Source organism: Leiobunum rupestre, chromosome 2 (genome assembly GCF_980474605.1).
Source record: "Leiobunum rupestre chromosome 2, qqLeiRupe1.1.hap1, whole genome shotgun sequence".
NCBI lineage: Eukaryota > Metazoa > Arthropoda > Arachnida > Opiliones > Sclerosomatidae > Leiobunum > Leiobunum rupestre.
The window spans coordinates 54,429,482-54,446,142 of NC_143385.1; the positions used below are offsets into that span (position 1 = coordinate 54,429,482).

At 36.7% G+C, this 16,661-nt stretch overlaps 3 protein-coding genes across 4 annotated transcripts in view; all 3 read right to left on the reverse strand.

Annotated features, from left to right (window-relative positions):
• Window positions 1–1,113: 1,113 nt before the first annotated feature.
• Window positions 1,114–2,149, reverse strand: LOC149958419 (uncharacterized). Its single transcript, XM_090164955.1, has 2 exons — window positions 2,027–2,149; window positions 1,114–1,954 (listed from the first exon to the last, which is right to left on the reverse strand). Exons 1-2 carry the CDS (start codon window positions 2,063–2,065, stop codon window positions 1,241–1,243), a joined length of 753 nt encoding a protein of 250 aa, XP_090021081.1. The 5' UTR covers window positions 2,066–2,149; the 3' UTR covers window positions 1,114–1,240.
• Window positions 2,150–6,127: 3,978 nt separating this feature from the next.
• Window positions 6,128–7,059, reverse strand: LOC149958420 (uncharacterized). The gene is made up of 2 exons (XM_090165842.1): window positions 7,035–7,059; window positions 6,128–6,962 (listed from the first exon to the last, which is right to left on the reverse strand). The coding sequence occupies exons 1-2, from the start codon at window positions 7,035–7,037 to the stop codon at window positions 6,249–6,251; spliced, it is 717 nt and encodes a 238-aa protein (XP_090021968.1). The 5' UTR covers window positions 7,038–7,059; the 3' UTR covers window positions 6,128–6,248.
• Window positions 7,060–10,165: 3,106 nt separating this feature from the next.
• LOC149958421 (putative glutamate receptor) overlaps window positions 10,166–16,661 on the reverse strand; it is a 30,080-nt gene continuing 23,584 nt past the window's right edge. Inside the window, exon 6 of one of the 2 annotated variants that reach the window (XM_090164957.1) lies at window positions 10,166–10,447. In XM_090164957.1, coding sequence (XP_090021083.1) covers window positions 10,299–10,447 — 149 coding nt within the window. In that variant the 3' untranslated portion in view covers window positions 10,166–10,298. The remainder of the gene's footprint in view (window positions 10,448–16,661) is intronic. The other variant, XM_090164956.1, reaches the window with a different exon arrangement.

The window sequence follows — 16,661 nt, forward strand, 5'->3', positions numbered from 1 at the left end:
ATACTACCTTCGGCTGCGATGCAGGCTTGGGCGCGAACAATCATATTGTCGAAGGCGGCTTGAATCATTTCCGGGGTTACTTCCCGGCAAGCGCTTACAATTCGTTGACGCAGCTCTTCAAGGGTCTCAACCGGAGTGGGGTACACCTTGTCCTTGACGAAGCCCCAAAGAAAGAAATCCAACGGAGTCAGATCGGGCGACCTTGGTGGCCAGTGTACTTTTGAGAAAGTTCAAACTGTATGAGATTTCCATCGGATTGATAAATCACTTTACCAAACCTACCTAGCTACGACTAGTATTGTCCCAAACATGATAAAAACAATCAGTGTTGTTAATTTTCCGGAAAAATAAAATGCGGAAAAATTTCCAGATAATTTTCCGCAAATCGGAAAAATAAAAAAATTAAAACATGAATTACTTTTTAGGGGTTTTTAATGTTTTTAACTTTTTATCGATATAAAATGCTTAATATCAGTAAACATACTACAAAACATTAGTAGTGTTACAATGTTAATCAGTTTAAACTAGTCTAGAGGTTTAGTTTTATTTTCAGATTCGTAAAAATTAGGTGAAAATTCCGCTTTATTTAAATATGCAAACAATGTATTAGACTAATCATGGAATGAGAAGTTTTATTTTTTCGGAAAAACATAGAAAATTTCCGGAAATTTTTCTTTTTACAACACTAAAAACCATCAACCAAACCCCACCTTAGAACCAATTAGTCTTCGAGCGACTTTAAGCCATTAATTCAGGTATTTGCGTTGAAGATGAGATTATTATTTAGTTCATATTTTGTAAAAGTGTAATTTGGTTTCATTTTTCAATTCAATGGAAGATGCGAACGAAGAAATGAACTACAACACAGTTTATTTTTACAATATAAACGCATAACCTCACTAACAAGAACTAGTATAATGTGTAACATTAAACTTTCCAACTGCATTCTCTTAATAGTTTAGGGTTTAATGTAGTTATAGTTATACTACAAGGCCAATATGTGAAAGTTGAAAATTCCATTTCCTAATTTAAAATGTTTTAGTATCCAACTTCGTAAAAAGCGTAAATGCAGATGCTAAATTCGCTAGAAAGTTCGAAACGTATGAAAACAAAACAGACTTAAAAGCTAGATTTTATTTGGCATGTCGCTTTGTTCTATTTACATGATAATAAATATTTACAAGAATAAATAGGGTTTAAAATCGAATAACAGCACTTGAAGATGTTACAAAATTACGCTTCATACCGCCCCGTGTAAAGTCTTTGAAACGCGGGCGACTTTGTCATGGAACTTCTTCTCGACGATGTTCCTGGCCACTTGGAAGGAAGCCGCCTTGGATGCTTCCATGTCCACGATAATCTTACCAACGCCATGAACAGCTTGGATCTTAGAATCAACCTTCGTTAAGACGGACCCAGAGGTCTGGACGTTGTAGCTTTCTGGGATGGGTTGGGTGTAGGCGGACTTGGAACCCTTAACTATCTTCATTTGGGGGATGGCCACGTGGTACGGTTGCAGGTTCACTTCCGGTCGGTGCACGATGAGAGTGTGGGGTACCTTGTAGATCATGGGCTTATGCTGGACCACGGGACTGGGGATGACGAAGATGGCCTGAGGCACCCTGAAGAGGGCGGGCGTAGTTTGGACGATGGGTTTCGGTGCCTCGATGACCGGCGAAGGGATGTTGAGGACCACTTTCTTCTCCTTCAAGATATTTCCGGAGAAGCCAATGTTGGCGTGAGGAACATCATGAACTTCGGGGGCATCCTTGGGCATCTCGATTGTTGGTTGGACGAGAGACAAGGACGGTTGAGGAATGTCGAAGACGGCGGCCGGCAATTCGAAGGCCGATTCCTGCACAGTATTCAAGGGCGCGGCCATGTCCAAGGGCATTGGAGCTGCGATCTCAACAGCATGCGGAGTTTCAACGTCGATGGATTTCTGGCACAAAACCTGAAGCCACACATAACATTAATAACGAACATCACGGTCTCATTTAGATAGAGATATAAATTTAATTATTACCATCGCTGCCAATATCAGGAAAGAGATTAACCCAATCATCTTGTTCAATCCAAAATTTATTCAGTAGCACTCAGTACACAATAACAACGAAAAAGTAATTCGATGATTAATGAGTAATCCGGGTTTGACACCGGATATTTATACTACTCTTTCGTTGGTTCTTTGTTTTAAGATTTTTTAAAAATATATACAGATAATCTATAATTTTTTATTACTTTTTTCACTTATTAGAATGCAAAAGGGTTGGAGGCTAATTCTAGATGCTGGAGGTGCCGCCAATATTTTGCTACTTTTTTAAAAACAATTTGCAAAATAAATATAAAGATGGTTTGTGTTTAAAGGGGCTCCAAAGTTCGGTGGCAAAATGTGTAAAGTTAGTAAAGTGCGAAATTTACGGTTGACTCTGCCCGCCTCTGCCAAGGCCGAGTGAGGGGTTGTGGGGAATGAAAAGCATGCTCAATTTTCTTTTTTTTTTGCCACCGAACTTTGGAGCCCCTTTAAATCTAATTCGGTGACATCGAAAATATTTTTAAAAACTTACGCGTTTACCGCTAGGGGGCTACGAATACGGAATTTCTCTCATTTTTATTTATTACACTTTGCCCCGGTACCAACTGGTAATTAGTCAAAAATTTCATAGCCTAAATGGGAAGAAATGCAGTTGAACTTGATTAGTTTTTAAACAGTAAATATTTGAATTCACAACAGAAAAGAATAAAAATAACATTCGATTTAGTTGCGATGGGATATAAAATTACATTAAAGACGCAATTGATAGTCCGGCATATAACTAAATATGAGGGGCAGTTCACGATTTAATCAACTAAATCACTATCTAGATTTAATCGGCCAAGATTTAATTATGGAAGTGATCTGCCTCTCGACAAAGTAGAAAGAAGGGATAAAGGTTTTAAAACGTTAGAAATCACAACCAAAGCAGATGAAATTAAAATTATTGGTAGTATACGGGTTCATGTGTAAAATGCAAAGGAACTGACGAAATTACCGGTTTTAAGGTAAATCTAGTTTTAATATTTAAAAAAAAAATTAAAAACGAAGTCGGGTTTTCAATATATTAGTCGAAGTTTGCCTGGGATGACGTCTTAAGCGTCATTTTCTTGCATTAGCCAACCCAATTGGAATGTTGAATGTGTCGGAGTTTCGGCACTGGTGGCTAATCCTTGGTTTTACAATTGTCCCGGGGAGTGCAATTTTGTCGTATTAGCCAACCCAATTGGCAAATGCAAACGAAGAAATAAACTACAATTCAGTTTATTTTTTCAATATAAAACGGATTACCTTTATTAACAAGCACTAGTGTTATGTGTAACAATAAACTTTTCAACTGCATTCTATCAACAATGTACCGTTTAATGTAGTTATACCCAGGTAGCAAAATCTCGTTGATAAACCGTTTGTGAATCGTTGAAACTATGTTGAGAGATAAACGTTATAAAATGGTTGACGATGTCACCAAAATAGACGGTTTATAAAACGGTTGATATTAAGTCTTTTAGTACTAACAGAAGCCCAAGTATAAACGTTATATGATTTGACGTTTATTTAACGTATACCGGGTGTCCACTAAAAATGAACCAGGGCGAATACATGTATCTCAAAATCTGATTTCGGTGCGATTTTGAAATTTTCAAGTCGTATACAAGATGTAGGGGGAAACCAAAAGCGAAAATGTCGATGACCTTGATCCATGTCTTCAAGGTCATCCAAAAACTAACACGAGAATAGTAAGTGTTACAAAGTTGGTTCCAATTAGAAAAGTGTTCCACGCAGTGGCGTAGCCAGGGGGGGGGGCACAGGGGGCCTTGAAGACATGGTTCAAGGTCATTAAAATTGTTAAACTAAAGACCCTCAATCCTGATGAGTATGTGTAGCAAATTTCAGTACTCTATACGAGTATCTTTAGAGTTATCAGCTCCCGAACCTCGCTTTCGACACGTTATCAACTTAACGAATTTCTTGTTTTTCATCTAGCATTTCTCGGCTTGCTATTGGTCAAATCCGATCAAATCAAAGCCATTTGTAATTAAAACGTCACGTGGAACACTTTTCTAATTGGAACCAACTGTGTAAAACTTACGATTATCGAGTTAGGTTTTGGATGACCTTGAAGACATGGATCAAGGTCATCGAAATTTTCGCAGTAGGTTTTTCTCTACATCTTGTATACGACTTGAAAATTTCAAATTCGTACCTAAAACAGATTTTGAGATATTCGCCTTGGTTCATTTTTTAGTAGACACCCGGTATACGTTAAATAAACGTCAAATCATATAACGTTTATACTTGGGCTTCTGTTAGTACTAAAAGACTTAATATCAACCGTTTTATAAACCGTCTATTTTGGTGACATCGTCAACCATTTTATAACGTTTATCTCTCAACATAGTTTCAACGATTCACAAACGGTTTATCAACGAGATTTTGCTACCTGGGTATAACTACATTAAACGGTACATTGTTGATAGAATGCAGTTGAAAAGTTTATTGTTACACATAACACTAGTGCTTGTTAATAAAGGTAATCCGTTTTATATTGAAAAAATAAACTGAATTGTAGTTTATTTCTTCGTTTGCATTTGCCAATTGGGTTGGCTAATACGACAAAATTGCACTCCCCGGGGCAATTGTAAAACCAAGGATTAGCCACCAGTGCCGAAACTCCGACACATTCAACATTCCAATTGGGTTGGCTAATGCAAGAAAATGACGCTTAAGACGTCATCCCAGGCAAACTTCGACTAATATATTGAAAACTCGACTTCGTTTTTAATTTTTTTTTAAATATTAAAACTAGATTTACCTTAAAACCGGTAATTTCGTCAGTTCCTTTGTATTTTACACATGAACCCGTATACTACCAATAATTTTCATTTCATCTACTTTGGTTGTGATTTCTAACGTTGTAAAACCTTTATCCCTTTTTTCTATTTTGTCGAGAGGATTAACGTCTATTAAATGTCGGTATCAAACATTTTTAAAATTATTAAACAACTAGATGGGGTACCCGGTATTTACCTGGGAAATATGCCTGTTACGTAAAAACAGGCAGTTATATCCCTTAGTAAAATACCTTTTATATAACAGTGCAGGCAATTACCGATAAAAGGACTAGTGACAAATACCGTAACAATCAAGACGAAAGTACAACGCTAGCATAACTCTCTCCACGTATGACACCGTACCCTATATAACCAACTGATTTATGCCAATTGCAAACAATTATACGTTGATTACACAATAATTTCCCTTTTATCATACGGCCTAGAGTCTATACGTAGAAGAAGGCTTTTAAAAACATTACTATACTTTAATCGTTTTTCGTGTGTAGGGTTAAGACCAAAGTGTAGTATCTTGTGTAGCGGATATACCTAATTATTAAATTAATCCAATTAATTTAAGGTGATTTGCTGACCACAACCGTCGACAACCACAGCCAGTGTACCATGAGATGGTATACCAAATGTGGTCGACCTAAGTTGAAAACTGTAGATTCCTATAGCGGACAAACAAACATATAAGTTTATATTTAGTTAAATATTACTTCTATAACATGTTTTAATTAGAATATTCTTATTAAAACATGTTTAAGAAGTGGTTAATATTTAACTAAATATATAAACTTTTATTATTAGTGAGATTAAAAATTAGTTGGTAGCTAACAACAAACATAAAAACGTTTCATGTTTGTACCCTTAAAAAAGTTATATAATATAACCTAAATATCCATATTAAAAGTGATGTTTTTGAATGTGGTGAATTTAATTTAAATAACGATGTTTTTTTAACCTAACTACTTTGATAAAAACATGAGTTCTAAAAGAGTTCAATATTTTACTAAATATACACATTTATAATTAGTGGGATAATAACCATTAAACGTTATTTTGACCTTAAATCAAATATTGACCATTTTACAAAAGTTATTTTGCTACCTGTGTAGTGACACTGCTAGGCCAATATGTTCAATTTTAAAATTCCATTTCCTAATTTAAAATGTTTTAGTATCCAACTTCGTAAAAAGCGTAAATGCAGATGCTAAATTCGCTAGAAAGTTCGAAACGTATGAAAACAAAACAAGACTTAAAAGCTAGATTTTATTTGGCATGTCGCTTTGTTCTATTTACATGATAATAAATATTTACAAGAATAAATAGGGTTTAAAATCGAATAACAGCACTTGAAGATGTTACAAAATTACGCTTCATACCGCCCCGTGTAAAGTCTTTGAAACGCGGGCGACTTTGTCATGGAACTTCTTCTCGACGATGTTCCTGGCCACTTGGAAGGAAGCCGCCTTGGATGCTTCCATGTCCGCGATCATCTTACCAACGCCATGAACAGCTTGGATCTTAGAATCAACCTTCGTTAAGACGGACCCAGAGGTCTGGACGTTGTAGCTTTCTGGGATGGGTTGGGTGTAGGCGGACTTGGAACCCTTGACTATCTTCATTTGGGGGATGGCCACGTGGTACGGTTGCAGGTTCACTTCCGGTCGGTGCACGATGAGAGTGTGGGGTACCTTGTAGATCATGGGCTTATGCTGGACCACGGGACTGGGGATGACGAAGATGGCCTGAGGCACCCTGAAGAGGGCGGGCTTAGTTTGGACGATGGGTTTCGGTGCCTCGATGACCGGCGAAGGGATGTTGAGGACCACTTTCTTCTCCTTCAAGATATTTCCGGAGAAGCCAATGTTGGCGTGAGGAACATCATGAACTTCGGGGGCATCCTTGGGCATCTCGATTGTTGGTTGGACCAGAGACAAGGACGGTTGAGGAATGTCGAAGACGGCGGCCGGCAATTCGAAGGCCGATTCCTGCACAGTATTCAAGGGCGCGGCCATGTCCAAGGGCATTGGAGCTGCGATCTCAACAGCATGCGGAGTTTCAACGTCGATGGATTTCTGGCACAAAACCTGAAGCCACACATAACATAAATAACGAACATCACGGTCTCATTTAGATATAGATATAAATTTAATTATTACCATCGCTGCCAATATCAGGAAAGAGATTAACTTAATCATCTTGTTCAATCCAAAATTTATTCAGTAGCACCAGTACACATTAACAACGAAAAAGTAATTCGATGATTAATGAGTAATCCGGGTTTGACACTGGATATTTATACTACTCTTTCGTTCGTTCATTATTTTTAAGACTTTTTGTTAAATGTATACAGATAATCTATTATTTTTTATTACTTTTTTGCGCACTTATTAGAATGCAAAATGTTTTGAGGCTTGTTCTAGATGCCAGAAGTGCCGCCCATATTTTGCTACTTTTTTAAAAACAATTTGCCAATTAAATATAAAGATGGTTTCGGCCTCAATTTAATTCACGGATATAGAAAATATTAACAAGTTGGCTAGCCAAAATATACCTCTCCTCGGAAGAGTTTCTAATTTTCAGTGAAGTGTACAATGTATCGGTGGTCCTGTGGTAGAATGCTCACCTGTAAGCCGGGAGTAGTGGCTCACTCCTGTAATCCCAGGCGTCCGGGAGGTAGAGTTTGTGGAAGGCCGTGTGAGGACGACCACTAATCCCCCAACGGGTGGTTGTCATATTTCCGCCACGGGTGTTCCAACCCTATCCCCAAGTATCCCCCCGTTGGCGTGGCCGTAACACATATCTCGCACCTGATTAATCAAATGGACGAAAAAAAAAAAAAAAAAAAATGCTCACCTGTTGTGCAAGAGGGCTCGGGTTCGAATCCCGCCCGGTACTAACGCAAACTGAAAAATATTTATACTACACCCAATGACAACAAAAACGGGCCCTTTTGGAAAAACCTTTTCCCTAATTCTAAGAAACTGCGTACGCAGCGATTACCCTTTGCCCCGAAAATGCGAACGCGTTCGCAGGCCTGACAGACAGACGCGGTGGTTGTATAACCCCTCCTAGGGTACAAAGTCCCCTCGGAGAGGTAATAAAAACTTACGAGTTTACCGCTAAGGGGCTACGGATACAGAATTTCTCTAATTTTTCAGTATTTTAAATTAAATCAATTAACTTTAATTTAATCTATAAATTATAAAAATCTTACAGAATAAATTGACTTTTATAAACTTATTAACGTAAATTTATTATAGAATAAATTGAAGTTAATAATTTCATAGAGATTACCAAAGAATCATTTTCTCGACACCTGTGGCCTTCGTGAAATCACGTGGGATTATATAATTTCTTATTTAATCCTGTCACAGATAGAAGGTGCTATCCGCAGTTCTTACCTCACGACTGCTAGGTCTTGCTAGCACACGCGCTTCGTGTAAAATCGGTGATCTATTTTATTATATATGTGTATGGGTAAATCTAGTTGTGCTTTTAAATTGTCCAAAAACAGTTAAAAAACGAAAAAGACCAGTGATCAACTTTCCTCTAACCCGGGAATTCCTTTAATTAGTTGTCTTAAGCAATTGTACGTTAAACGAGTATATCTTTATGGAAGTATAAAAGAGGTTGATCAGACCTAACCTAAAAATTTAAGCAAATGTTAAAGTTGTCAAGAAATAACTGAATCTGGGTTTTCCGAGAAAATATCACCTTGGCTGAAAATCCCAAGAACTAAAACACTGTCAAGCAGAAATAAAGCCGCTGCCTCATCAATGTAATCCTAGTATTTTGCAAAAGCAGACTCAACGAAAGAGAGTTAGTGGGTAAGCAGAATTCTAGACGAGATATCTATAAATTTAGGGACGTCATTTGGGTGGGGCAAGAGGAGGCATTGCCCCCGTCCCTGAATTTTTATGAGCTAAAAAATGTCACGAATTTTTCTAATACCAACTCAGAATCGGACGAAGTACAAGGAATATCTTGGGAAAATGATTTGTTCTGTCTATTATACTGAAAACCACTAGCAATTATGCGAGGGGCTAACCACTCTTAGAAAGTCTGTACACCAGATTACGCTTAGATTAGCACTGCCAAAGGCAGGGACTTCAAAGATTACGCGTAATCCCATTAGTACAGTCAAAGGTACGGTTCTGTACACCGATTACGCGGAGTGATCAGCCCCTCGCAATTATGCAATAACTATTTCGATTAAAAATACTAAAATTATTAAAAATTAACGCGTTTTTGCACTTTAAAAACTTTTTTTCCGGAGCACAAATTCCGCCCCCTCCTGAAAAATCCTGAAATGACGTCCCTGCTAAAACTGTGATAAAAACATTTCTACATTTAACTTGTTTTGGGGTGGCGGAGTAGTTAGTACTTTCGCCTCGCAGCAAGAGGAGCCGGGTTCGATTCCAGCTTGTGGCACTGGGTGAAAACTCGGAACCACTCTTGCTGCGTAGAGTTTGAAAGTTCTCTCGCCACTGGTTTAAGGGGTTTCCCCCCGTGTTCTTTGGTTTTCCCTTTCCATAAAATCTTGTAGAGGGTAACGGTAATAGTAAGTGTAGGGAGACTATCTGACCTAAGGTGGTGCCTTGGGTATTAGCCTAGCTGATTATTATTATTTATTATTATACACGCAAAAGACTATCTTGACGAAGCGTCCGAACTCTCGACTGGAGACCGGTTAACTCCAAAGACTATATATACGCTTCGCTAAATAGACTGGCGTGTTCAATGGCTCAACTTGCATACGATAGCAGACGCTAGTCAAAATTTCCCCCGCGCTTCAGCAGTGCTACTAGTGGCGCCTCTAACGGCTGGTCAAAGGCTTCTCTCGTGTTTCGAAAGTGTTCACAGGTTTTTTGTATAGAGACGCCTGTCTAGTAACCGAAGCGTATATATAGTCTTTGGGTGAACTCTTAACTCAAAGCCAATTTTAAACACCCTAAAAACCAGCTGCAGAAGGTCTTTTACTGATGTGATAGAAAATCGATGCGTTTTTAATTACTAAAATGCGATAAGTTTAGTTGGCGAAACACTTAGAAGGAATATAATATTTGTAACCAATCTGTTTTACAAAAACCAAAAATATAATTCTTATTTAAAATGTTTACAGATGAGGCAATAAAAAAACAAAGATAATTAAGTAAATTAACCTAGTGAAAAATAGATATTAGTGGAAACATGTGGAGATAAAATTATTTTATTATTATTATATTATTGACGTTACATTTAAAACGGGCTAAAAATATCTATTGTAACATTATGACCTTTTGTCTCACTGACCTAAATAATATGGGACAATAAATTTACTACCAAAAAATCTTTCTCGACTTATTTTATAAGTCGCGTTACAATAGAATTGAATGAAATTTCACCGATTAAAACTGCAATGTTAAACAGCGATACCCGGATTAACATAATAAATGTGCTGATAAGGTGATGAATTGCAAAAGGCAAAATGGCCGATTCTTTGATAGCACCGAATTCACAGTTAGTGTAATGTCGGAGCAGAATGTGGACATTCCTCGGTATAATGTACTGCTCAAATAAACGAGAAATGCTATGGAAAGAAAAATTCCATTACTGAAAATCAAAGTAATATTTTTTAACACATATGACCCAGATACACGAATCAAAAGGTAAGCTATCGCTGACCACGTCGAATATCATTAAAATCTAAAATTCTAATACTCCTATAATACATATATAGCTAAACAACTATTAAATATTTTCACATGCCAGCTCTTTGGTGAAAACGTTACGCGTTATTTTAAAGTGAAATAGCTCTCTGTTTTTTTAATCTCTTAAAAAGTTGATATTATACGAAATTGGGTTATTTTAATTTAAATAAAATTTTAAGGTTTGATTTTACACTTACAAGGAGACGACCCGAGGTGTAACACACCGAATTCTTTCAGACTCGGGAGTTTGGTAGACCTTCATGTAACTTGAAAAACCCTAAAGGGAAATCTCTCCATAGGCAACCGTTTCGCCATGGCAACCAGAAATGTTTTTGACAACACAGAATGGAAATTTTCCCATTGAAAATAACATGGGAATCTGAGCAATTTTAAGGGTACCCCCTGTCACAATTTTGAAAAAATAAAAAAAAATTGAAAATGCTAAAAAATAAAAAATATAAATAAAAAATAATGAAAAGTTCGAAATTTATCAAAATTGTGACAGGGGGTATCCTCAAAATTGGTCAAATTCCCATGCCATTTTCAATGGGAAAATTTCCATTTTGTGTTGTCAAAAACATTTTTGGTTGCCATGGCAAAACGGTTGCCTATGGAGAAATTTCCCTTTAGAGTTTTTCAAGTTACATGAAGGTCTACCAAACCCCCAGTTTGAACCAAATCGGTGTGTTACACCTCGGGTCGTCTCCTTGTTAGTAATGGGAGCCCACTGACTCCGTTTTATCAATCCAATTTATAAGTTTGGGCTAGCTAAGTAATTCCGGAAACTTATATAATTTGCAGATTTTCAGGTTTCACGTACAGTATAGCCGATGCCATCGTGTCTTTAATATCTCTTTAAAATTTCGGTCTAGAAGGGTCACTGATACGTCAATTTATTGGGCAGAACATCATACTGATAGCCCAATATTGATTTTTGGAACAGGGTGCCCAGAACTTTATTAGCTCCAATTTCTGTGATAGTGGCATTCATTTAATGAACTCCGATGGAGTTATAAGAATAAATGATGTCAAAAAATATCCCCACCTTTTTGAATTTACTAAAACTCGAGCAAAGTTAATTTTAAATTTCTTCATGGGCTATTTTTTGATTTCTCATATGGTTAACGTTTCCCACGTATTGGAGCTTGGGGGTATTTTGCTGTAGGCGGACAAAGTCGGAAATCAGATAACTTTAGTCAGATGCGAGTTTTAGTAGCGTAGTGTTACTTTATACGCTTTTATCAATAGTTTTATCAATTATAATTTATATCTTTACTCGTCAACTTAAAGTTTGGAGGAGTAATTACGTGAGTTTCCCCATTTGGTGAAACCTCTGGGAAGGACAACTGATCCCAAAGGAGTTTTTCACCCATGGGTGAACAAATTGTTATAAGCTGCTACTGTTGACTACTTATAACAGAGTTTTCATTTTAGCGCATACGCTATTTTAGAAAGGAACACATTAGCTAGCACATTAAATGGTTTGATTCCCTTAATGGAAATTGTGGCTGTGAGTGGTTAGTTTCCACATTATTAAACACTCAGGTAATGGTCTACCAAGTGGATTTATTGTCGTGTGAAATAATGAAATAACTTACCATTCATTTAATTTCCTAAATTGATTGAGGGGGAAATCTTTTCGAACGAGAAACACTCCGAGCAACGGAAAATAAGATTCTTCCGAAAAACGAAATTTTCTTTTCCCAGAGAATGTCCCGCAGAAAGTTCCCAAAATGGATTGTAGAATATATTTCGTGTAAATAATTACCGCCTGGCCCTTCCACACTTTTTCGTATACTTTTCGCCGTACCATGTGATTGGCCGAAAAAGGGTAGCGCTTCATAGCATTGTCCATTCGGGATAGCAGATCGTATTTACCCAAACTCTTAAAAGTCTAAATATTAAAGCATTTTCAGATCAGAAATGGCTTGCAATAAACTTAGGCGAAAATAAACGTTTATTTAAAGGGCAACGCAAGTGACCATGCAGGGGGGTAAATTATCTTATAGATAAAAAAAACGACTGCGCATGCGCTATCTGCCATAGCCTTTCCCTCTGTAAAAAAACCATAACCATATTTGCCGAATTTATTTTGTATAAATGCGCCTCTCGCGGTTTTTACGCAAAATCTATGCATTCTTTCAGACTTGCAATTAGCGGGAGTCTTGGGGCCAATGGCTCTTAATAAAAATCAGTGGGCTCTTAAAATAAATCATTCGAACGGGGGTTGCGGGCCACCGGGGCTCTCAATTTAATTAAAAAATATTTATTAAACATTTTACGGAAATTTCTGGAACATGATGTATACGCCGTTACAAAGGATTATGTGTGATATTATAATATACCTGCTTGTTTTAAAGTTAATAAATGTTATGTAAGTAACGTAACCAATTTTTATTTTCCTATTTTCCCTACCTAATTTTACATTTTTCCCCCAATCCCTCCCCCCGCTTGGGCCAGTGGCTCTCAATAAAAATAAAATTAAGGGGGGTCGGGGGCCCGCAGGGCCCCCGTAAAAAATATCACTATTTCCAAGTCTGCATTCTTTAGTCGCGAAAATGGCCGAGGAAAGTGAAGTCTCTAGCTTGCTTACCAACAAATCGGATCCTAAACTTCTACAAAATAAATGTAATAAAAAAAAGATAAATATTATGTCGGGGTATAATGATAGGGAAATTTTTAAGGGAGACGGGATATAGGAGTGTGTGTGGTGTTGAATTTTCCTAATCCAATGTGAGGCTAGCGGCAGAGATTTACCGCGTCCAAGGCCTAATGTTTCAACTTCGATTATTAAAAATATTCAATTAACAAATAATTTTATTCCAAAACATTGTTAAATCGAAAATATCAAAGTCCAACTCTCGGAAACTAACCCAGTTCTTTTCTTCATAATAAATAAATTAAGCTAATCCTAAATTCCTGGGTTCGTTGATTGCGACCTAACTCACGTCCTCAGCGAAGAAAATCGAAAAATTCGCGAATGAGAGCGAAATTGCGCCACGTGGCTACACCAAGGAGAATAAGGCTTTCGCGCTGTATAAAATCATCCTTGAAAAACCTACTTACGGCTTGTTGAAGAAAACATAGTTCCCCCCCCCCCCCTGCATGACCACTTGCGTTGCCCTTTAATAATTTAACTGCTAAGCTATTGTTTAACAACTCTTGTAACAACGTTTAAAATGAAATAAAAAGTAGTTTTTAAATATCTAATCAGTGTCGTAGCGACTAATTGCGGGCTTCGCAGTAAGATGTTGGCAAGAACGCACTTGAAACGTTTCACAAATCATGGACCGTTTTTGTCGACAACCGTTTTCACCTTTTAACAATTACTAACATTAGTGGCGTTCGAAGTTAGCAAAGAGGTCACTAAGAATATATTATTTTGGGGAGGGGGATAAGTTTTTCACGAAGACTTATTGAAGTTTTGTAAATACTTTTCCATGTTTTACTTGAAAAATTTTGACCACTTGAGCTAGGAATTCATAGAAAATACTTTTGATAATTAAGAAGGTCCAACGTACTTAAAAGTACAGTTTGATGTCGTAAATACGTTTTATGTAATTGAAAACTGTATGTTTTACATATATGGGAAGCTAAAATATACATGTTTGAAGAGAAAAATTCATTAGAACTTTTAATGAAAAATCAATTTTAAATATTTTAGACCACATTTATTACATAACACCATAAGTTTATTTTCGCAACGCTATTTTTTATTGACAGTTTTTCTAATAAAAATATATTTTAAAGGTAAAAGTATACTCTTACTTTTACCAAATAATAATAAACTATTCAGTTGGAACCAGTGGCGTAGTTAGGGGGGCACAGGTGGCACGTGTATATACAATTTATGTATTTTATGCGTTTCCATTGCGTTCCCTTTCCGAAATTAAATCCCGGCTACGCTACTGGTTGGAACGTTACATTTATAAGCCTCACTTAAATTCCAAAATCGTCTGCTAAAACTCGTTCTTAGGTAACTAGCACCAAACACTCCTAGCTTTGTTAAACCTGGTGGTAGAAATGCGAAACTCGTTGATCCACCATAAACGTGGAATTACGTACTCCCTTTAAGGTACTAATTTTTATCTCTCCGAGGGTACATTCCTGTTACGCAGTATAAAAATATCTCTAATATTTTATTCAATGACGTTTTTGTCACTCTTTAATCATCAATATTTGAATTATTGCTGTGATACGCTAATGTTTTAAGTGGCTGAATTCCAGGCAAAAGAAGGAACTTATTGTACTTTTGTTGACCTTTTTGTACTGATCGACATAACGATTAATTTTCTTTTATTTTCTTTTATTTTAGGCGTTGGACTCTACCGCATACGATGGTCGACGTTTGTTCTGCACTTCAGCAGTGCTACTACTGGCGCCTCTAACGGCTGGTCAGAAGCTTCTCCCGTGTTTCTAATGGGGTAACAATTTTTATGTAGGGCGACGTCTGTCTAGTTAGCGAAGCGTATTAATAGTCTTTGCAGGAAAAATATAGATTCTTAGATCGTAGAACTTCGTTTCTTCTAACTCTCGAACAATGTTGCCAATCCTTAGCATTTATCCAGGATCTTGGCATTTTGAGGTCGATATTGCCATCAGGGGATATATTTTCAACACTTTGGCATTTCACCTAGGGTTTTTTTTGGCCCAAAGATCTTATATTATCCGTAGGATTTTCCTTTCGAAAACGTTACAAATTGGGATTTTACTATAATTTATCCTATTTAAGTTGGGCTTCTATGTCACTACGAGGCCGTGCGAACAGGGTTGCCACCTTGCGTACGAACTATAACCATAGAAATCAGAAAGTAACTACATGTAGAACGATTTTTGGAAAGGCGGAATGCCCTCCGATTAGAACCGAAGCTTTGTCTTTACTAAAACAGTACTTCCAACTGTATATTTTACACATTCTTCAATATAATAATTACATGAGTACCCGTAAATTATACAATACTTCCAACTGTATATTTCACACATTCTGCAATATAATAAACATTACCCGTCAAATATGCAGTACTTCCAACTGTATATTTTACATATTGTTAAGATAAAAATAACATTTAGACCTTTTACCTGTAAATAAAAATAACCTTTGCAAATATATTTTTTAATAAATTGTATGCCCTGTTCCGAACCCCCCACTGCGCTCTCACTCGATATAAATAGCCAGTGTAAAAGGCGATAGGGCGGAGAGTACCGACGCCTTCGTGCTCAAACGATTCAAGCCCTAGAGACAGGGCCTGATGTCCATGCCTAGGGTTGTTGATTAGTTTCACGGGTACGAGTGCGGTTGGGAACAAGATCGCAGGGTTCTTCACAGTTTAACTTAGACACAATCTCATAATTTCTTAACAATATTCTGCAATGTAATAAACGTGACTACCCGTCAAATATGCAGTACTTCAAACTGTATATTTTACATATTCTTCTATGTAATAAACGTGACTACCCGTAAATTATACAGCACTTCCAACTGTATATTTTACACATTCTTCAAAATAATACACATACGAACCCTTAAATTATACAATACTTAAAACTGTATATTTCACACATTCTTCAATGTAATAAACGTGACTACCCGTAAATTATACAATACTTCCAACTGTATATTTTACACATTCTTCAATATAATACACATACGTACCCGTAAAATATACAATACCTCAGACTGTATATTTCACATATTCCTCGATATATTAAATATATCTTACTGTACAATATACGGTAATTTGAGCTGTATATTTTACAAATTCTTCAATATAATAAACATAACTTACGGTAAAATATGCAGTACTTCAGACTGTATATTTCACATATTTTCCGATAAAATACAAATAACTGTAAAATATACTGAGGGGCGAACTGTAGTTTAAACATTTTTAGCTAGAAACTGTACTATAGTGTATGTAAAATGTATAGAGTTACCTACTGTTATGTTTACATATTGTCCTGTAACAACCAAAGCCTCTACCGTAAACTTTTAAATGTAAAATCTACATTTTGTTTATGTACATAAATTTCACGAAATGATCCAGTTCAATCTACAGTAACGACATGGACACCCGTGGGTCCAAAATATACCTG